This window comes from Phaenicophaeus curvirostris, chromosome 19 (assembly GCF_032191515.1).
Source record: "Phaenicophaeus curvirostris isolate KB17595 chromosome 19, BPBGC_Pcur_1.0, whole genome shotgun sequence".
Lineage (NCBI taxonomy): Eukaryota > Metazoa > Chordata > Aves > Cuculiformes > Cuculidae > Phaenicophaeus > Phaenicophaeus curvirostris.
This window is the reverse complement of record NC_091410.1, coordinates 3948123-3969341: the sequence shown is the minus strand read 5'-3', so window position 1 is coordinate 3969341 and position 21219 is coordinate 3948123. Positions and strand designations below refer to the sequence as shown.

At 50.6% G+C, this 21219-nt stretch overlaps 2 protein-coding genes across 10 annotated transcripts in view; both read right to left on the bottom strand.

Moving 5' to 3' along the window:
- Positions 1-4821, bottom strand: part of PIK3R6 (phosphoinositide-3-kinase regulatory subunit 6) — a 35392-nt gene extending 30571 nt beyond the window's left edge. For 2 of the 3 annotated variants that reach the window (XR_011338746.1, XM_069872325.1), the window contains exon 1: positions 4470-4821. The gene's annotated coding sequence lies outside the window, so the exon portion shown is untranslated. The remainder of the gene's footprint in view (positions 1-4469) is intronic. The other variant, XM_069872321.1, reaches the window with a different exon arrangement.
- Positions 4822-15567: 10746 nt separating this feature from the next.
- The window catches only part of PIK3R5 (phosphoinositide-3-kinase regulatory subunit 5), a 73978-nt gene continuing 68326 nt past the window's right edge, over positions 15568-21219 (bottom strand). For 4 of the 7 annotated variants that reach the window (XM_069872312.1, XM_069872316.1, XM_069872313.1 and 1 more), the window contains exons 17-19: positions 19935-20017; positions 19607-19719; positions 15569-18553 (exon numbers count right to left, since the gene is read on the bottom strand). In XM_069872312.1, coding sequence (XP_069728413.1) covers positions 18412-18553; positions 19607-19719; positions 19935-20017 — 338 coding nt within the window. In that variant the 3' untranslated portion in view covers positions 15569-18411. Of the gene's footprint in view, positions 18554-19606; positions 19720-19934; positions 20018-21219 lie in introns of all 7 variants that reach the window. The other 3 variants (XM_069872318.1, XM_069872319.1, XM_069872317.1) reach the window with 3 other exon arrangements.

The following is a 21219-nucleotide window of genomic DNA, read 5'->3' as shown; positions in this document are numbered from 1 at the left end:
ATGGGGCTTGGAGCTCCTGATCTGGTGGGAGGTGTCCCTGCCCATGTCAGGGGATGGAGCTGGATGGACTTTGACATCCCTTCCAACCCAACCCATTCCATAATTCTATCATATGCGAGCCAAAGGGGGAGTTCTTCGCTGCAAGAGTTGAAGGGCTGTTTTCCCCAAGCCAGCCTGAGAAGCTGACATTGTGTCCTCTAGGCTGCACCAAACTGCAGCTGACAGCTCCCAAAATGCTGTGCAATTGCTCTTCTGGATCCAGTGTCATTGCTCACACTAAAACAAACTGGTGCTGCAGCAAAATCATCCAGGAGAGTCCATCAGAGGCAGGTCTGACATCCTGTTTCCCCCCTCCTCTTAACCATGTCCATCTGCCAGTGCAGCAGTCGCTATTTTTGGTCCTGACTCAGCCCCAGTTGCACAGTTCCAGTAGGAAAGCAGGATAAATGCAGCTTTCCAGCCTCCAGCCCTCCTTGCTGTCCAGGCAACAGCAGCGCCAGGCTCCCCTGAGGACCCGAACCGTGGCCAAGGATAAACACGGTGAGCAGAGTCTGGCTCCATCTCACCTTACACCAGTCACCCCAGAGCAAGGCTCCTCAGTTAAAATGAAAACTGAGCAAGACTTCTGTTATAAAACTCAAAAACCACATAAAGGGCACCTGCCTCGTTTCTGACCACGTTTGAACAGGTTGCTGGGGTAGAGGAGACCTGCAGTGGAGGCAGGAGCACCGAGCATGCTGTGGACCAGCCTGGAGCCCCTCTTCTGGATGGATTTTATGTTTCAGCTCAAAGCCTGGCAGGGCTTGTGGTTTCAGACAGCTCTGATATGAAACCAGATGCTCTCCCTCAGGCTCTCACTGCCAAGGAAACGCATCGCAAGCTCAGACTCTGCTTTGCAGCAACACTTTGCTGCACTGCTCGCCTGCTGGCTGCTCTGGCAAAGCACGTCCCTTCCAGAAGTCTCAAGCTCATGGAGGGAGAAGGCGAGAATGGCTCTTCCAGCCATTTCACTAATGAAACACCTTCACAACTCACACTGCAGCAGATGTTTATCTGCCGAGGAGGACTGAATGAGCCCCAAAGCCCTTTGCTAAAGCTTGTGTGGAAGTTGAACGGCTTCCTGGACACTAACGACTCTTTGGAGATTTCCTCGCCAATGTCACATTTAATTCTTTCTAAGGAAAGAAACACATTTTCCGGAAGCATCAGCTTTTTAGATTTAGCATCTCTTTCCATTCCCAGAGTCAGCTTTGGGAAAAACAACCAGAGGGATAAAATAAGTACGTTTAGAAAACCGCTGCCAGGTTTGCTTGCACAAACAGCCCAGCCAAGTGCTGTCCACCTGAGGGGGAAATGAGAGCGAGCAGAGCTCAGGCTTCCAAATGTGGTCACCCTGGGAGAGGCCAGGCATTGAGCTAGCTGCGTTCACGAGGTGGAAGGGGCTGTGGGGTGGCAGAGCTGCTCCCTGGCCCCATACAGCCCCATTCCCTGAGCAATACCTCCCTTGGACAGAACCTTCACCAGCACAGCCACTGCTAGCACAGCCCCTTCACTTCACAGACGCGTTCCATGGCCCCAGCTAGGAGAAAGCAGTTTTGTGTTGACAGCAAAACCTCTGACAAAGAAATCCAGGGTTTCAACAGCTGTTTCATGGAGTGTTCAGCATCTCACGCTGTGGAGCAAGCAGCTCCCACCAGGCTGCATTGAGATGTGCTCAGGCAGGAGCTCATGAACATGGTCGAGCTGGTGCCACAACAACGTGCTGCTGCTCCTTGCAGCGCTCTGGCAGTGTTGCTGGTGTCAGTGCCTGCCTCGCCTGACCACGGGCACGATTTGCAGCCCAGACCAGAACACCTATATCCAGAAGCCTTGGTGGTGAATCCAGCACTGTTTATAACTTAGGTCTTTCCTTCCCAGGTGATGCGATGGTGTCGCAGAGCACAGCTCTGCTCAGGGACACGGTGCTGTTCCCCTCAATAGTGGAGGAGCTTCCACTCAGCCTTTGCTGGAAGCTGCTCTCAAGTGGCCACATCTGCCCAGCAGCAGAGGGGAGGTCACTGGGCTCCAAAGAGGGCACAGAGCAATTGCCCGTGGGCTTGGGGGGGGCACAGGAGGAGGGTAACCAGAGCCAGAGTGGCCCCAGCATGTTGTGCGTGGCACCTCCTGCCACTGTCTATAAGTAACCACGTTGGTAGTGAGCTCTTGCCGTTGCTCTGGTAGTGGGGAATCAACATGGAGCACAAAGAGAAGGAGATTATCACTGAAGGAACGAGGACACAGCGTTGCACCAGGAGGGCAAAGTTAATGACAAGGTTTAATTACATGGTATGGACAAAACCAGTAACTATCACTTAGTGTACAACCATGGACACCCCCAGTAACACCACTCTGGACTGAAGAATCACACTAAAGTCGCACAAGCAAAATCCATCCCAGCACAGATCACTCACAACAGCAGCTCCTTTGGAGAGCTCCTGCTCAAATCGTGTTTGGACGGTGCGGTATTTGAGGCATGTCACACCTCAAAATAGAAAGACGTGACTCAACCAACGCGGCATCTGCCTTCAGAAGAGCCATTAACATCAGCAAAGCTCATGAAAGCAAGAAAGCAACTAGGAAAGCAACTCCTGAGAAACCCCTCCCTCTGGGTAGGAAGTGTGGTCAGCATTAGGAAGGCTGGACACAGCCAAAATGAGAGTCATGGAATCATAGAACCATAGAAAGGTTTGGGCTGGAAGTGACCTTAAAGCCCATCCAGTTGTACCCCATGCCATGGGCAGGGACAACTCCCACTGGATCGGGGGCTCCAAGCCCCATCCAGCCTGGCCTTGAACACCTCCAGGGATGGGGCAGCCACCACTGCTCTGGGCAACTTGGACCAGGGCCTCCTCACCCGCACAGCAAAACATTTCTTGCTAAGATCTAAGCTCAATCTTCCCCTCCTGAAGCTGAAAACCATTCCCCTCGTCCTATTCATCCACTCCCTGACCCAGAGCCCCTCCCCAGCTTTCCTGGAGCCCCTTTCAGCACTGGTAGCTGCTCTAAGGTCGCCCCACAGCCTCCTCTCCTCCAGGCTGAACAACTGCAACTCTCTCAGCCTGTCCTCAGATGGGAGGTGCTCCAGCCCTTAGATCATCTCCGTGGCCTCCACGTACTTACTCCACAACCAAAGTACCAAACAAGTACACACCTACAATTTTGTGTCATACTCAGAGGTAATAAATCATTCCTTGGAACTGAGAGGAATTTGTTTCTGTGCTCAGGCTTAGTCAAGAGCCAGAAAGAAAAACTGCTTCTGGGTTGCATAGACACTTAGAGAGCTCCCATGGGAGGCCAACAGCATCCCGTGAAGGTGAGCGATCATGACACGATGGCTCCGTGCCTCTGATGCAGCCATAGGATGCAGAGGAAAATACTCAGCAGGTCAAAGAGGGGAGGACAACTCAAACCTGCCTTTTGCACAGCGTTGGCTCATCTACAGTTTTTTGAAGCTCGGGCTCCAGGCAATCCCCTTTGTGCTTCCTTTCTGGATGGGGCTGCTGTGCTCTCCTCGTTATCGCCACTGCCATCGCTTTTTATTGCCATGTTACCGCTCGGGGCCCCCAAGGGACAGATGCGGCCCCGGGCCAACGGGAGGGGAAGCCACACGACTGCACAGCTAGCGCCAGAGTGTGCACCACCCCAGCCACCCCCAGACTGCAGCAAAAGCTGAGCACAGCCCCCCTCTGAAGCTCTGCCTGCCCTTGGGGCGAGGAGCTGGAAGCGGGGAGCCCTGGGAACGCCAGGGCAAGAGCGGGAGATGGCCAAGAGTGGCTCTGGGCAGGTGACTCTGTGCCTTGCAACTGGGAGTTGTTTCACATGAAAAAATATGAGCTAGTGCTGAAACAGTCCCAAGTCAGTGATGTAATTTGCTCGCCCCATCAGGGCTGAGCAGCAAGCTGTCTGTCCGTGGGGCACGCACGGGGGTTGTGTGTGCAGCGACCGGCCAGGGGTCTTGAATAAGTGCCAGAGCAACACCACCACCAAAACTACCCACATCTTCTCCACGGGCAATGGCAGCAAAATTCCCCCCTGGGACAGGTTCCAGGGCAACCCCCGTGCTTCCCAACAGGACGGCTGGCAGGGTGCAGCCGGGGAAGCTTGCCCAGATGTTCCCCTTCTGCAGAGAAGCAACGCGTTCCTCTTCTCCAGCACCATTGCTTCCCCCTCCCCTAATTCACCCTGAGAACGGCAACTAAATGGACCCCTGTTCAAGGGCTTTCCAGGATCTTTCATCCACAGGGATGGAGCACTTGCAGACACACTGCCAAACTCTTAAGACATAAAGCAAGCTCCAGTAAAAGCGCAGCACTGGGGACCAGCAGTGCAGAAGGTCTCCCTCAAGGGAGCAGAGAGAGGACAATACAGAGGATGAACGCTGCATTTCCCCATGCCCAGACCCAGGAGAAACACGCCCTCCAGGACTCTACCTGCTTCTTCAGGACAGGCACCAAGGATCCTAGCAAGTCACATGCACATCTGAGGTCCCGTCCTGTGTTGGTGAGCAAAGCGGGGTCCAGGAGGAGCCATCACAGGGTCTGCTCTGCCTGACGATGAGGCTGGCGATGCTAGAAGAGCACTGGGGCGGCTGCTGGGCTCTGCAGCACACTTCAAAGTCTGCAAAGTGAAAAGGGAAGCACCGGAGTTATTTCAAGACAGCTTCCTCTTTCACAGAGAGGTCCCTCAAGGAGAAAGCTGTCCCGGCATGGGTTGCGCTCGTCTGGTGCTCTCCGGACATGCAGGAGCAAGCAAGAGGGGACTCAGCCTGCCTCTAACCCCAAAAACCAGCCACGCAGGTCAGGCTGCTGTAGGATGAGTCTGTGTTGGGGCAGACACAGCGAGTCCTGGCTCTGGCACAGCCTCCACCAACCACCGCGTGCTGGGGCAACTCCTTCGGTGCTGCCGTCTCCCAGCCGAGGCAGAGAGAGTGGCTGAGGCTGCACACCCAGCACCTCGAAATAAACAGTGTTGCTACGAGAGACAAGGAGGAGTCTGTCCAAGGAGACACTTTTCCAGTTCCCCGTTCCAAGCACAGAGTTTCGTGCCTCTGCCAGTGCCTCCTGCCCAGAGCATCTCGTGCACGTCTGCTTTTGCTCAACGCCAGCCCCTGCCTGCCTGCAGCCTGGGCAGGGAATGCCCAGCCCCTTCTGGAACGCTGTCCCAAGGGAAGTTTGACATTGCCTTGACAGAGGTGTTGGCTGCATGTTGTTTGGAGCAGATCTGGTGTCACGTTATCACCACGTGTGACTCAGTGTCAGGAACTGGGCTCCCAGGAAGAGCCCAAAGAGGCCCCCAGGTGAGGCTGCTCGAGCTGCTGAGGTCTGTCAGTGCCCGGCCACTCACTTAGGGCTGACACCCGTTTGCACGTTGGCATAAGCCCAGGCTGGCACATGGAAAGGATGCATGGATCGGGCAGACCCAGCCCAAATCAGGAGATAAATATTCATCTCAATGGGATATGAGTGCAGGGCTGGGGTGAACCCAGTAGCTCTGTCAGTCCAGCCAGCTGATGGAGCATAGAATCATATAATCGTTGATGTTGGAAAAAAACTATAAGGTTGTTAAGTCCAACCATCAACACAACATCAACATGCCTCCTAAATCATGTCCCAAAGTACCCCATCTACAAAGCACCCCATCCACACGCATTTTGTACTCCTCAAGGGAAGGAGACTCCATCGCTTCACCACTCTTTCAGTAAAGTGATATTTCCTAATATCCAATCTGAACCTCGAAGCCCCATGCTTCACTGCATAAAGTGCTCAGGAAAGCTGAATAGTATGGGCTGACCTGTCCAGCTGGCGACTGCCACCACCACTGCTGCCTTGCTTATGGCCAGAGCCCTGCTAGACCAGCTCATCCCCCCGCAGTGTTACCTAGAGCAGCACTTGATGCACTGAGCTTTTCTGGGGCAGTGGGCTGGGGGGAGAAAGTACTTACAGAAGGAGCGTGGGAACCCCAGCTGAGATTGTATCACTTCCCATCTTCTTTTGCATGAGAAAAACCATTAGGTAGAGTTACATACCTGGGCCCCAGATTTAAAAATAACCTACTTCCTTCCTGACTGGGAGAGAAAGGCAGGAGGAGGTCGTTTAACCAGCTGTCAGCGTTACTTGCATTCAATTCCCATTTGCTGCACTGGTGCCAAGTGGCTGCGCTGCACAGCATCCCCTTCCCCTGGCGCGCTCGCCGCCCCGAGCAGCCGTCCCGTGGGCAGGAAGGCTCCGGGGAAACAACAGCACCACACGACAGCAGATGATAACATCCTCATTTCCCCTGTCTTGTTTTCATTCACATTCGCTTCCATTCATAAAGGACACACGCACGTGTCCTGGCCCCGGTACAGGATCGCCACGGAGAACGGCAGCACTGGTTGACCTCAGACCAGCGTGGTTGTGGCATATACATGTGGGTTCCTCTTGGCAAGAGCTTTGTCCTTGCAAGCGTCAGAACCAGCTTCTTCAACACACCCAGGCTAAGGTTTTGGGCATCTCTGTTCTGGGCGTCACTGTCCAATAGCTCATTATCCCATACCTGCCCACCTATTCCAATGCCATGTCACATCCATCCTTCCTCTGCGGGAGTCACCTGTTGTGCAGAAGCCCCAGTCACAGGCAGAAATCGCCACACAGACACTGTTTCCTACGCAAATGCCAGAGGTAAGTGAGCTGTGAAGCCAATGCGCTGACAGGAGTGGGGTATGAGCCCCACACGGTTGCATAGGAGGGAAATGGCATGAGGTTTAACAAGGCCAGATGCTGGGTCCTGCACTTGGGGCACAACAACCCTGTGCAGCTACAGACTAGGAGAAGTCTGGCTGGAAAGCTGCCTGGGGGAGAGGGACCTGGGGGTGTTGGTTGACAGCAACTGAACATGAGCCAGCAGGGGCCTAGGTGGCCAAGAAGGCCAATGGCATCTTGGCTTGGATCAGAAACAGCGTGACCAGCAGGGCCAGGGAGGTTCTTCTCCCTCTGGACTCGGCACTGGTGAGACCGCTCCTCGAATACTGTGTTCAGTTCTGGGCCCCTCACCACAAGAAGGATGTTGAGGCTCTGGAGCGAGTCCAGAGAAGAGCAACGAAGCTGGTGAGGGGGCTGGAGAACAGGCCTTATGAGGAACGGCTGAGAGAGCTGGGGGTGTTTAGCCTGGAGAAGAGGAGGCTGAGGGGAGACCTCATTGCTCTCTCCAACTACCTGAAAGGAGGTTGTGGAGAGGAGGGAGCTGGCCTCTTCTCCCAAGTGACAGGGGACAGGACGAGAGGGAATGGCCTCAAGCTCCGCCAGGGGAGGTTTAGGCTGGATATTAGGAAAAACATTTTCACAGAAAGAGTCATTGGGCACTGGAACAGGCTGCCCAGGGAGGTGGTTGAGTCACCTTCCCTGGAGGGGTTTAAGGGACGGGTGGTCGAAGTACTGAGAGACATGGTTTAGTGATTGATGGGAAGGGTTGGACTCAATGATCCAGTGGGTCTCTTCCAACCTGGTGATTCTATGATTCTATGAAAGAGGGTGGTGCTGGCTACATGGCATCTCTTTGTTGGATGTGCTCTTGCCTTGGTGATGCCTCACCAGCATATTTCAAGGCTGGGATCTCCCCCTTGCTGTTTGATATTTTCACTCTTCACCTCTCAGCTGGCCACTGCCAGTCCTAATCCTTCACCCTCCCCATTATTCTGGTCAGAACCGGACTTTCTCCCGCTGCAGAGCTACAGAAGGAGAATGTCCTTGCACAGTTCCCATAGTGCAGACCTAGAACCCCCTTCACTGCCAACAACCTTGGCATCTCAAGCAAAAATTTGTTTAGCTAAAGGGCCCTTCTGGATACCTTCCTCTCCCACCTTTTCTGTACATGTCGCCCCCACTCATTGTGGCAACTGGATTTCAGCATCCTCCCTCGTCAGTGTGTAGGGTCATATTCTCTTGTGGCAGCACAAGGAAAGTGGAGGAAGGGGCTGGTTCTCTGTGTTTTCTGTAACAAGCAGCTAATTAGCAGCTGACATCATTAGACAGTGAAACACAGCTGACTGTCACCCCGAGAGGAGGATGAGGAACTGCCACATCACCCCAGATAACATCACATCTCTGCCAAAGTACGTTGGCAATGGTGAGAGGAAGGACCTGGTGATTCTATGATTCTATGACCCAGTATGACTCCACTCAAACAGAGGCTTCAGTCAGAAGACCAAAAAAAAATAGGTAAGAACCAAAATAAAGTAAAGAGAGAAGCTCTTGTGCAGCAAGCAGCACAGACCAGGTACAAAGCACCTCTTTGTCCCTGCAAATGCTGTTCTCTGTGATTCATAGGTGTTACAAGAGCACAATAAAGGGCTGTGCCTGTGAGATTCTGTGCATGAATAGGATCCACAACAGTTTGGAACCAGGCTGAATCTCCCTCACGTGGAAGAAGTCTGTCTCCTGAATAAACAGAAATAGCTCACCTGAAGCATGGATTCAGGAGAGGCTTTCCAGCCTGGCAAGGAACTTACTGCCCAGCAAGGGGCTTTCCTGCCATGGGAGCAGCACGCAGCCCCATCTCCACTCGCGGTCCTACAGCTGCCAGCACCTGAACTCATGCCAGCAGCAGCAGCTCCCCGCCAGAGAGCCTCTTGCACAACCGCTGGGCTGGGAATGGCCTCAAACTCCGCCAGGGGAGGTTTAGGCTGGACATTAGGTAAAAATTTTTCCCAGAAAGTGTCATTGGGCACTGGCAGAGGCTGCCCAGGGAGGGGGTTGAGTCACCTTCCCTGGAGGGGTTTAAGGCACGGGTGGACGAGGTGCTGAGGGACATGGTTTAGTGATTGATGGGAATGGTTGGACTCGATGATCCAGTGGGTCTCTTCCAACCTGGTTATTCTATGATTCTATGGTTCTGTGACACTGGTGGCTGCTGGCTCCCTCCTGGCGGATACGCCCCAGTACCTTACGGCTGCACGCAGGGCCCCCAGCTCCTCCAGCCCCTCGCTCAGCACCCGCAGTGATGCCAGGGCGGACAGTCCCCAGGGACCGTGGAAACAAGAGACGCTTCTCCTCCTCATCGTGATGCTGACGTTTGGTTCCCATTTTGGCTGCTGCTCCACACGCCACAAACACACAAAGGTTCTTGTCAAAGGCAGGCACTGGGCACCTCTTCTCCTGCCGTGAAGAAGATGCTTTAGTTTTCCCTGCTGTAATTTGCCATCATTACGTGGCTGTCTTAATAACATAACTGGGTTTCTGAGGGAACTAAAGGTATTTGTACAAAGAAAAAGATGCTGTTTGAGCTCTGTTCCTTCTAAACTAAACATCCTTCAGGGAAACCTCCTCTTGGCAGATGTCCTAACCCCCAATGCCTTAGTCAAAGGATGGGTTTCTTACAGTTTATAAGGTAACAGGTCACAAACAAAGTGATATTTTGATCTCACATATCTATTTTCCACCCTGGAATTCAGTCCAGTTCTAGTTTTACCCCAGTTGTAGCAAATACAGAATGTGGGGAGGGGGAAAGCTAAGAAAACAGCTGGTTTGATTGTATTTAAGTTGCTTTTTTCATTCTCCAAACTAAGCCCTCTCCGATACTTTTTTGTCTTGAAAAAATTCCATAATAAGCAGAAGATAATAATAATAAATCATGAATTTCAAGTCATTTTTCTAGTCTGAGCAGTGTCTCAATATGTCCTGCAAGAGTGAAAAATATATTGATAAGGCAATTGATATTTGAGGCCCTGGCCCAGGTTGTCCAGCAGGGGTGGCTGCCCCATCCCTGGAGGGGTTCAAGGCCAGGTTGGATGGGGCTTGGAGCAACTAGATCCAGTGGGAGGTGTCCCTGCCCATGGCAGCGGTGGAACTGGATGGGCTTTGGGTTCCCTTCCAACCCAACCCATTCCATGATTCTGTGATTCTACACAAAGAGCATGCACCTACGCAGGCACCTACCTGCTCTGCCTGGCCAGGTCCTATGTCAATAACCAATCACTTACCCAGAGCACATTACTTACTGTATTTAACGCTGCACCTGGCAGCGACGGAGCTGTTTAAGTAACAAAGATTCACGCTGCACCCTGACCCACACACACAGCTGTACTTTCTTAGCCTACAAAGCATATGGAACTATTTTGTATGCTAAACAGACACACACAGTGTGTGGATACACCCAGCGCTCACATCTGTAGCGTGTGTAACTCGTGTCACAGCACACACACGCACACACAGACTGAGTATATATGCTATACAGATAATTAATTGATAGATTCAGTGAGATAAGCAGGTAGGCAGATCAATGCAGCTATGTGTATTTCCTAGCGTGGTTGTATGCATAAAGGGTATTCAAAGGCTTTACAATGACTCAGTTCATGCACACCCAAGTCCCACGGCTTGTGTATTTAGGCACACAAGTCATATCAGGGTTCAGGAAACATCTCTCACTATCTTAAACTATTTGTAAACTCATTCTAATTGAAAGTGAGAAACACAAATATATCACAACCTCATTTTAGTCATGTTTTACAATCACTGGTCAACAGCCGTTAGCTACGCCCACTCTGCCCATCAGCGAAGAGGATGAGTTATGGGCTGCATCCATCCTGTAGGTGCCCATCACCATCCAGCCACCTCCAGCTAAATATTCACACGTTCACTGGGAGCCATATCTGAGGAGAGAGGGATGGAGGGAAACATAGGCTCAGCCTATTCTTCCATTCCACATTGGAAGGAGCACCACTGCTCAGCCCACCCACCATGGCCAAGGTGGGGCTGGAAGGGGACAAGGGGAGGGATGATGGGGGTTCCAGTGCTCAGCACACAGCCAGCCAGGCTACTCACTCACTGCAACAGTGAAAATTTATCCTGAGCATCCCAGGGGTGCAGGACATCATGCAACGGCTGCTGGAGCACCTCAGCTTGATCCCACAAAAGCTGTCACAGGTACGTGAGGCAAGTCGCTCCTTACAGACAGCAACCAGGCAACAGAAGAGCAAACATAAGTTAGATGCCAGATGTATCCATCCTTGCTTGCACCAAGTCAAGGCTACAGGCACATTTTCTCCTCACCCAAGTGTCTTTCCTCAGGCATTTTCCAATCAGGATAGGTGCTGCTTCTGCTCTTTCTTCAGCAAAAGCAGAGAAAGCACCATGAACATCAGCATCATTCCAGTTTTTTCAAGGCTTCAGCCCCCCACCTCTGTGTGGGTTGTCTTCAACCTGAGGGACTGGCACAATGACTGTAATGGTCTTGGTTATACACAGGCTCCGGACACATGTTAGAGTACAGATGGCTCCCCAGGACGGTAGGAGGTTGGCTTCTAACCAAAGGTTAGCACATATTTCCCTTCACAATGACTGTGATGTTCAACAGAGAATGAGTCTCAGCTATCTCTCAATCTCACCCCTACCCAAACTGTCCACATCGGTTCCAGTGTGTCACATCTCAGAGGAACCACACAGCCTTCAGACAACCAGTCCACGGCAGGAAGGGGTTTAGATGATGGTCTAGAGCATGCAAAGATATGAGACAGTGCCTGCACTCAGCCCCTTCTTTCATCCCTTGCCCAGTCTCTGAAGCAAGTCCAGAGAAGAGCAACGAAGCTGGTGAGGGGGCTGGAGAACAGGCCTTATGAGGAACGGCTGAGAGAGCTGGGGGTGTTTAGCCTTGGGAAGAGGAGGCTGAGGGGAGACCTCATTGCTCTCTACAACTCCCTGAAAGGACGTCGTGGAGAGGAGGGAGCTGGGCTCTTCTCCCAAGTAACAGGGAACAGGACAAGAGGGAATGGCCTCAAGCTCCACCAGGGGAGGTTTAGGCTGGACATTAGGAAAAAATTTTTCCCAGAAAGGGTCATTGGGCACTGGCAGAGGCTGCCCAGGGAGGTGGTTGAGTCACCTTCCCTGGAGGTGTTTAAGGCACAGGTGGACGAGGTGCTAAGGGGCATGGTTTAGTGTTTGATAGGAATGGTTGGACTCGATGATCCGGTGGGTCTCTTCCAACCTGGTTATTCTGTGATTCTATGATTCTCCCAGGGACAGGCTGCAGAGCACTGTGTTCATCAGCACAGCTGGAGCTACCCCATTGCTTCCCATGCCAAGCACACCATTCAACTACCCACAAAACAGCAGCAAAAAGCTAATCAGCAGGTCGGGAAAAAAAGGGTAATCAGGGCAGAACACCCTCAATGGACTGAACCTCTCCCAGGAGCATCCTGTCCTCAAGCGGTTTAACCTGGACCACCCTGGATGGTCAGACAACGCAGAGACCAACGATGGGAAAACCCACACGCTGTTGTATGGGGAAAGTGCTGATGATTCAGGGTTGCTGCAAGTCAGCACTGCAGACACTGCAGAGGGGCAGCACCATGCAGACCTCTTCTGGGGGATGTGACAGAGCCTGCCACCAGCAAAGATCTCCTGACAGACCAGAGCGTGGAGGATCCGGGATCCTGGGTATCCCAACAGGTCCATCCACAGATTTATGACTACAAGGGCAGCGTTTCAGCCTGCAGTTCGTAGCCCTCTCCTAGAAAGTCTCCAGACACAGACAGAAGCAGGATGAGCCCTTTTGAGAACAAGGAGTGCTCGTCTGCCCGAGCCACCTGCCTGAGGATGGAAACACCAGCTAAATATACTGCATTACTGTCCCGCTGCTGCCCAGAAAGTGTTATGCAGTCAAACCCAAGTCCAGGCTATCCTAGAGATGGATAAACACCACAAAATAGTTGTCATGCTTGCTTTGATTTGGATCTCAGTTCTCAGGCATGTTTGCTCTGGCTATAGCCCTTCAGCTTTTGCATATTTCTTCCTTTGAGCATTGCAGGGGAGGTGCCTGTGCAGGGGAAAGGAGATCACAGGGGCACAGAGGAAGAGAATGAGTTAGGGACTGGGAGAGAAAAGGCCACCTCGTTCCTCCTGCAGTCAGCTGCTGGCACTGCCACAGGCACAGGGCTGAACATATCAATAATTATGCAACTTTGCATCATTAGCACACCATTACTCTTCTTGAATGAATTTTCCTTGCTAAGAAAACTCCATTCCTCATGCAGGCACAGGGAGCCTTGTTAGCTTTTAATTGATCATCAGTTAGCACAGGTTAGGTGAGGACAGTGGAGCAGCGGGCATTGCCAGGAAAAATAACCAACTGCCTGGAAACACCCCTCACGAGACTGTGCATCTGTCTACCAGGAAGCAAAAGCACAAGAGGAAAGCTTGGTCCGGCACTTCCAACAACCAACCAGGAGAACACAAGGAGGGGATCAGAAATGCTGAGCTGCACAAGCCTGTGGGCACATCCCTACATCCAGGTGAAGTGCCCCATCACCAACCCAATGCTTGGGCTATTTTCATCCAAGCACACCAAACCTGGGTGCAGGATCCAGTTTTCTCCCAGCAGGTGTCCTGATCCAGGGTCTGGGAGACCTCTGCTCACCACTGGCAGACTATATGAACTCGTTCCCCAACATGACAGTAAAGTTAAAGAAAAGTCAGTCTGCACAAGTACCACATTTAGGAGTGAAAGTGTATTTCCCTCACTCAAAATGCTTCAAGACACAACAGTCCTTGTCTGGGAGCAACCATCACGCCTCACAGCCATGTCTCCATTCAGACAACCTGATGATGACCTACTCAGCCCATGGAAGGTGGGTTCTATTGTCCCACCTGCCAAGAGAGAATGGCAGCTGCTTTTTCTACATCTCAGAGGACCTTAACAGCTTTAATAGTGGACTCAGCACAAGCAATCTCACTGCTGCCTATTGATGTCAATTCATTTTTTATTCCTGATTAGCCACTTAAGGGTTCTTTCTTTGGATGATAATGGGATTATGCTGTTCTCCACCTCATGCACTAGAGCAACTCCATCCTTCAAACTATTCAGACCTTGGATAGACCCAGAGCAACCTGATTTACATTATCTGCATGTGTTCAGCTCGGTTCTCCCTACTAGCACTGAGCCAAGGCAGCTCTGAATTAACAGATTTGGCTCTCAATCAACTCTTGTGACACAGTGGTACCTGCTGCAAGCATCCACGCAGAGATGCTCCTTGTGTTGCCGGTGGGGAGCAGCTGTGAGGATCACACCTGTAAGCGTGAGGAGCACCTATGCTTAAAAAACCACTGGAGAAGAGCAGAGGATGGAGGGTCACCATCAAAGTTGGGTGTTGAGAAGTCACCCCACAGTGAATTCCCACACCACATCTCCACACCTCACTAGCAGTGGATCATCTCTGACTCCAGCTCTGCCAAGGCCAGCGGGCTGACAACCCCTAGCAGATGGGGCACCGTCTCAAATTGCCACTGCACCGTGATAAATTAACACATACCAAAACCTCAAGGCACTTTTTTTTTGGTCTAACCACTCTCATTCAGGAAGCCAACAGAAGTTGGTGTTCCCAGCCTGAAACACACCTTATCTACCTTCTTCCCATCCCTCACAGATGAGCCAGGCCACAAAGCCCAGCTCAGCTTTGGTGCTGCAAGAGTTGCAAAAGGCTCCGTTGAGTTGATTTGGCTATATCTACAAGAGGCAAAACTCGTTCTGTTAAATACTCCGGCCTTAACCCAGCCTTGTTTATTTGATCAGCAGCTGTTTGCTAAATCTTTTGTCCTTACAAGAACAAAACCCTCAGCACTTCAAGGATCAGACTTGAACCTTGATCCTAAACTTTTCATCATGCACGTTTTTAGAACAAAATACCTTCTTTCTGCTTCAGATTTAAGCATGCATGTTCCTCTCGCCACTTTTCTTTTAAAAAAGAAAAGAACAGGGAAGGGGGATTTGTGGTTTAGGGTTTGGGTTTTTTTTCTCTTTTTGTTGTTGAGAAGCAGCAAAAGCAGATTAACATTCCTGCTCAGAAAATAAAGTATTTTCCTTTTTAATTTTATTTGCCTTTTCAAAAGGCCCTTTTCTTGTTATTTAAAAACACCTTTTGTTGGTCTCTAATCAGAGTGAAAGAATTTGATAGCTAATACATAACAAAGTGCTGATTAACCAAAGTTATTCTCATCCGGGTTTGGGCTCGTCTGAGCTGAAATGACTTTTCCCACGTTGTTTGATTACAACACAGTGACCCTCACACCTACCAACCACGCCTCCTTCCTCGCAGGGGTTTGGAACTGGATGACCTGGACCCTGCCACATCCCAGGAGCTCAGCTCTAGGCATAACTCATATTTCTCTGCAAAGCAACACCACAAAGGTAAAGGAGCCTCCTAGAAGGGAAGGGTACCCACAGATCTCACCTGGCACACACAAGTGCTGCTGGCTTCTTTTCTCATTAATCCAGCGTGAATCCAGCTTTTGATTTACAGCATCAAAACCTGCTTTTTTGTTCACAGAAGTAGCTCCATTAACCGCTGTAGGTCTCCACGTCAAGCGTTCTAGGCTCAAGCTCATGGACATAATGACTTTATGAGCCTTTTCCTGAAGGCAAAGGAGTGGTGAAGGGTGGTGAAGCATTGGAAGAGGCTGCACAGGGCAGTGGTGGAAACTCCATCCTTGGAGGGGTTAAAAAACCATGTAGATGTGGCACTTTGAGACATGGTTTAGTAGGCGTGGTGGGATTGGGGTGATGGTTGAACTAGATGAGCCTAGAGGTCTTTTCCAACCTTAATGATTCTATGATTCCTGCTCTCAGGTCAGCTGCTCTGCAAAGGACCTGGGTACTCCCTGCCCTCCTTATGGAGATTCGGAACCTCCTCCTGTGCCTCCCACCTGCTCAGGAATTACTCGACTCAAACTTGTACTCGAAATAAATCAACATTTAATATTTTATAATTACCTTAAAAGTTCTTTGAACAGTATTTTACAGATCAGCACAGACATTACACAGATTTGGTGAGGCTGAACATATGTAGAAGGATGACCTGAAAGAACCTTGGACTTCTTTCAATTCCAGAAAGCATCAGAGGTCAAACCCTTAGCCAGGATTACGAGTCCCAAGAGTTTGTGCTTGTTTATGAGATGGAAATTTTCTTCTCTAGTATTTCTGTTGGGCCAAAGATGCTTATATCATTAACAGTGGTAGGTTTATATTTAGCCACGGACATCAAGATCACGAATGGCAATATTTTGAAGGATAAGGTGCTATTTTTAAGTATTGGGTACAAAATCCAGCTGCCAAATTTCAGTCCCATATGAGAAGATGCACACAAACCTGTTTGGGAAATGAAAAGTCAGTGGGAAAACTTTTACCAAGTGTGTGGAAAGAGCTATTAAAATCTGCTCCCAATTCCTGGAGCCTGTTGGACTTAAAATACTGATGTGCAGAAGTGCACAGCAGTGACCTCCGTGTATGTTCCCACATCGCCCCACAGGCAGCCCGTGAGAGAAGGGACAGCCCACCACGACGTGGCAGTGTCTTGGTGTCCTTGTTGAGTCTGTTTTATGAGCAAGGGAACGACGCTGCTCCATGCACACAGGAAACAATGGATGCTCCTGGAGTCGGCACGTGGCCAGGGCAGGTGGGTCTTTGCTGGGAGTCCAAGCCGGCTTTGCGTCATGGTGGAGCCAGAGTGCCTACATATGTTCAAGTGATGCTTCGCCCTGCACAAGGGTCTTTTCTTTGAGTCCAAATGAGAACACCATCCTTGGGATGGTTTATTCAAGTAAAAGGATGAAGCGCAGGGGCCTCGGGAACATGTTCACGTCTTGAGTTTGCTCATCTCTAGCCATTGGCAGAAGCTGCATCCAGAGCTGCTGTGGACACCAAAGAGCCAGCTGGTACCTTCTTAACCTGAGATGTTCAGCACTGGGCCCAGAGCAAGCTGTTCCCACACAACAGAGGCAGGGGGGACAGCACAAGAGTTGCCAGCACAGGAAGGATCCCCAAAACACTCCAGGAGGGATGTAGAAGATTTCAGCAGACAAACCTGACCCAGGCTCCTCTGAGATAGCTGACACGCCCAGGGGCTCTGGTCCTTTTCCCGAAAGATTTAACCCCAAATGACCCTGCTGCAGTGCCACCAGCCCTTCGCTGTGGTGCCCAACCTTGTTCTAACTGGTGTTACTTGCTGATCAGATCCCGTTTCCTGGAGGATCAAGGGACCCACACTGAACTGATCACACTGTAGCTGAGCCCTGCAGCCTGCCAGCAGCCCCTTCCAGAGATTTTCCAGGGAGCACGTGTCCTTGACATTAAGATCCTTGTAGCCTGCAGCAGACAACCTGCTCTTCTGCCTGTTATCATTAGTGCAATCATCAAAACCTACTGAGAAAGAGCTTGAGGGCTATGAAACCAGGCAAGGCTTCTCCAGCCTCATTTTTTGCTCCCGGGGTCAGATCACCTCTAACCACCCCCAACTATTGCACCTTTCTGTACCTACAGCCTTGCAGAGAGAAAGAAGAGGCATAAAGCCTCTTTGCAGGGGAGGGGAAATCTCAAATCTTATCGCCACTTGCGAGTGTCACTAGTGTTTTTGGTGCTGGGTCCTTCTCTAGCAAAGCTGCCTCTTCAGGTGAGCTTAAGGCAATCCTAGTGGTTTCCCTAGTGCGTCACTGGGAGTATGAGCATGGATCATGCCATATTTCAAGCTACTATTGAGGATTCGGTCTCTGGGATGTCTCTCACATACAGCGTTGGGGAGTAGGGTGCAAGAACATGGGCTGAACAGGGAGTACATCTCACGGGTGTGCACTGAACTTCTACAGAAACTGAAGTTCACCTTCTGCAGGTCCTGGATTTACAGTAAACGCATGTATCCATGACAAGGTGTCCATGCCCTGGTATGGCCTATTGCACTGAACTGACTGGGACACCAATAGCAGTCTATGACCCATGCTGCGGTGTTTCTGGGGCTCAGCTGGGTTGCTCTACTCTGCGCTGCTTCTGTGCAAGACACTCAACCTTCATAATTCAAAGGAAGCATTGAGAAAGCCTGTCCACATCTTGAAAGAACCACCCTGAGCATCCTCAAACTGTTACAGGTGAAATGCCACCATGACTTCAGTTGGGTAGGCTACAAGTCCATGTGCACTGACAGCCACCTACCGCCACTCAGCCAAGGACATTCATCCTCCAAAATGTTCCCTGTGAGCTCCCTCCAGATCACACTGCCCTTGCAGTCACTGTCAATTACAGCCACCACACCATTTGCTGGCAGGAAAATACCACTGTCCTTGCCTTGCCTTCTCAATCCAGGTGTTGGCAATCTGCTGAACCAAGTGGAGATCTCAAGGAAACCACTTTCCTCCCGTTGCTGAGGAACCCTGAGAGATACACCACCAGTGTTTCCATTGCCCAAGGATGAGCTAAGCCCAGACCAGGAGCAGCTTAGCCACCATGCCAATGCTTTAGGTTGCAGGATATCTTGGACAACAACAGATGGGTCTCCATCCCAAAGGAGAAGCGTTATCTTCCTTTTCCTGAGACTCTGCTGGTGTTGGATGAAAGTCTGGCCTGAGAAGACGTAAGATTCTTCTACGGCAGTGCTCCACTGAAGGTGGCAATGGGTAAACACAGGAGAGAATGAAACTCAGAGGGGTCCTGGGAAGGCAGAGAGGACCCTCTCAGTGCAAAGAGATTGCTGTCCCTGGGTTTGTAGCACACAGAGATCTCACACCTGCAGGGGAACAAAAAGAAACCAAGCTATAAGTAATGTGTGTGGCTGAGGATCACAGTCCTCGAGTACAGCAGAAATATCTGCAAATGAACAGGAATCAGTGCAGGTTTTAACAGAACCAGAGCACGTGCTGAGAGTTCAGGTCTTTAAGCTGGCTCAGACTGGGACCTAGAGCAGAAGCATCCACAAAGAGTAATTTCTGAAACTCATTAGGGAAAACAAGCACTTTTGCACTCTTAGAGTGCAAACACCCTAGAGGGAAACAGTTCCTTTTCCATCGTGTGCATCAAACTCTCCCACTAGCCCCTCAACCTGCACAACAGACAAGTAAACCAGTTATTTCTTATAAGAAATAAGATCCAAAATCTTTTTGCATTTGAGGCAGCATAACCTTGAAGATTTCTGTGTTCTGAGGAAGAAATCAAAATGACTGCACATTTTTAAGATGAACTGGTGTGATCTCTCATGGAGTTATGTTGCCTACAGTGAGTGTTCAAAGTCCATCACCTGAGGAAACCTGGGGACACAACTGATGGATGAACATTCAAATGAACAATTTTTGCCCTACCCTAGTTTCTCTCATGAAGATCACGGGTTTCTTCTGCAATGGGTATGCCAAAGGTGGTGGAGAACCCAAAGGAGGTTTAGAAGTTGAAGGCTCTGCTCATACGCTCATTGCTCTCCAAATACCTCATCTACGTTGCATAAGCTTCCCTCTGGCTTGTGACTAGTCTTGCTGAAAGACTCTTCTGTCTTTCCAGAGTTGAACGGTTGACTGGGGACCATCCTCATCCTTTACTCTGTGGCAGTCATGAAGGGACCCTATTGCTGGGGTCTGAGCAGGACCATCCAACCCACCTGAGCTCAGGTGCGCTATAGAGCTTGGATCTACACCCCCCAACTTGAGCAGCCGGTATAGATCCACCATGGTGTTCAGGATCTTGTTCCTTGTGGATGGCCTCCCACATTTCATAGACAAGTCCTTACACGAAGGATGCACCATCCCAGGAGCTGCTGACTGCAGCAGGCAGCCGGCAACATCCCAGCTCCTACCTGGTTACACTCTGCAGGATCTTCTGCTCATCCTGGTCCAGGCAGACGGCAAAGGAGCACTGGACACCGATGATCTGGACCTTGTCTACTTTGATTTGGGACACACTGATCTGCTGGTAGAAAGAGTCTGAGTGAGTTTGCTGACAGGCTCAGTGCATTTCCCTGTGCAGGGAAAGGGAGTAGAGGAGCTGGGCATGCCTAAGGCAGGCCTGGTGGCCAACAGCAAATGGATCCCCCAAGGAGCAACTCTCTCCTGCCCGGCTTCCCTCCCAGCTGAGTCAGGCTGAGCTCCTGTTACCAAACGTAAAAGTACCATGCTTTGAGTTACCTGATTGAAACTCTTTTTGGATTTGGAGTTTTGCCTTTTGACCACCTCCGTCATGGTTAAGTTGAGACACTCTGTCTTGGAGGCTGTAACAAAAGAAATCTGATGTCACTTGGGGCTTCTGGGCCACTGATGGGAAACCAAATGGTCTCTCCACCCCTCAAAGTGTCCCAGAGCCAGTGGCTCCCAGCAGGACCCCACTGTGGGAGAAATGCAGTGCAGTTCTAGCTTTCCTTCCCTCATGCTAACCCACACGGAAAGAAAGCCATCAGAGACACAGAAGTAAACATCCTCTGTGATATCCAGCTGCTTTCCAAACACAGCAAAAAAAAGGGCATTTAACTATTTTTGCACCTAGGAGGTTGGATGATACTTTAAGCACTCTGATCCAAGTGGGAGGTGTCCCTGCCCATGGCAGGGGGTGGGAAGTGGATGGGCTTTGAGGTCCCTTCTGACCCAAACTGTTCTATGGTGATTCTAAACAGAAGAAAAAACATCATCATGAGTATATTCCAGCTCTGCCACCATGGTCTTCCCTGCAGTCCAAGTGGAGATGCTCTTTCGTGTCTGGAATTACAGTGACATCCTGTGGTCAAACTGCTGAAATGTGAAAACCAACGGAGACAATGAGGAGGAACTAGTTTCTCCTGGAATGAAGGAGATTGATGAACAAGCTTCTCCCCAGCACAGAGCCGAGGACACCCCCTGAGGCAAACCCTTGGCAGCACAAGGGAAGCTCCTGAACTAGCACAGAAACATCCAATTCAGATTATGGAAGAGGAGAGAAATTAATTCCTCCATTTTTTCCAGGGTTGTCTGCATAGCTTCAGGGATGGGGCAGTGACAGGAGGGACAGAGGTCTAGGTTGAGCTCCATGGGGCACATAGGACACGTCTCCTATTTGGTAGATCAACTCACAACTGCTCCCCTCACAAACCACACAAACGCCAGGCACAAATCACATGAAGAAAAAGGAACTAAAAAACCCTGTTTACTCAGATCTGGGGGTCTGATTGCAAATCCAGCACTTGTTAAGCAAGAATGGACAGGTGTTGCTTCTAGATACACACACAAACCAGAAGTCTTGCTGTTTTTAAAAGGCTCAAAGCCTTATTAATACCCCATTGGAAATCTGATTAGAAAAAAGACTATGAAGCAAATCCCTGTGGCAGCCAGCTGCCTCTGAGCTACAGGAATGAAACCAGGCTGAAGCTCCTAGTCAGTGAGAGCCTGACGAAGGCTGCCTTCGAGGAACAGCTGCTGCAGACAGCCAGGCAAGCACCCTCTC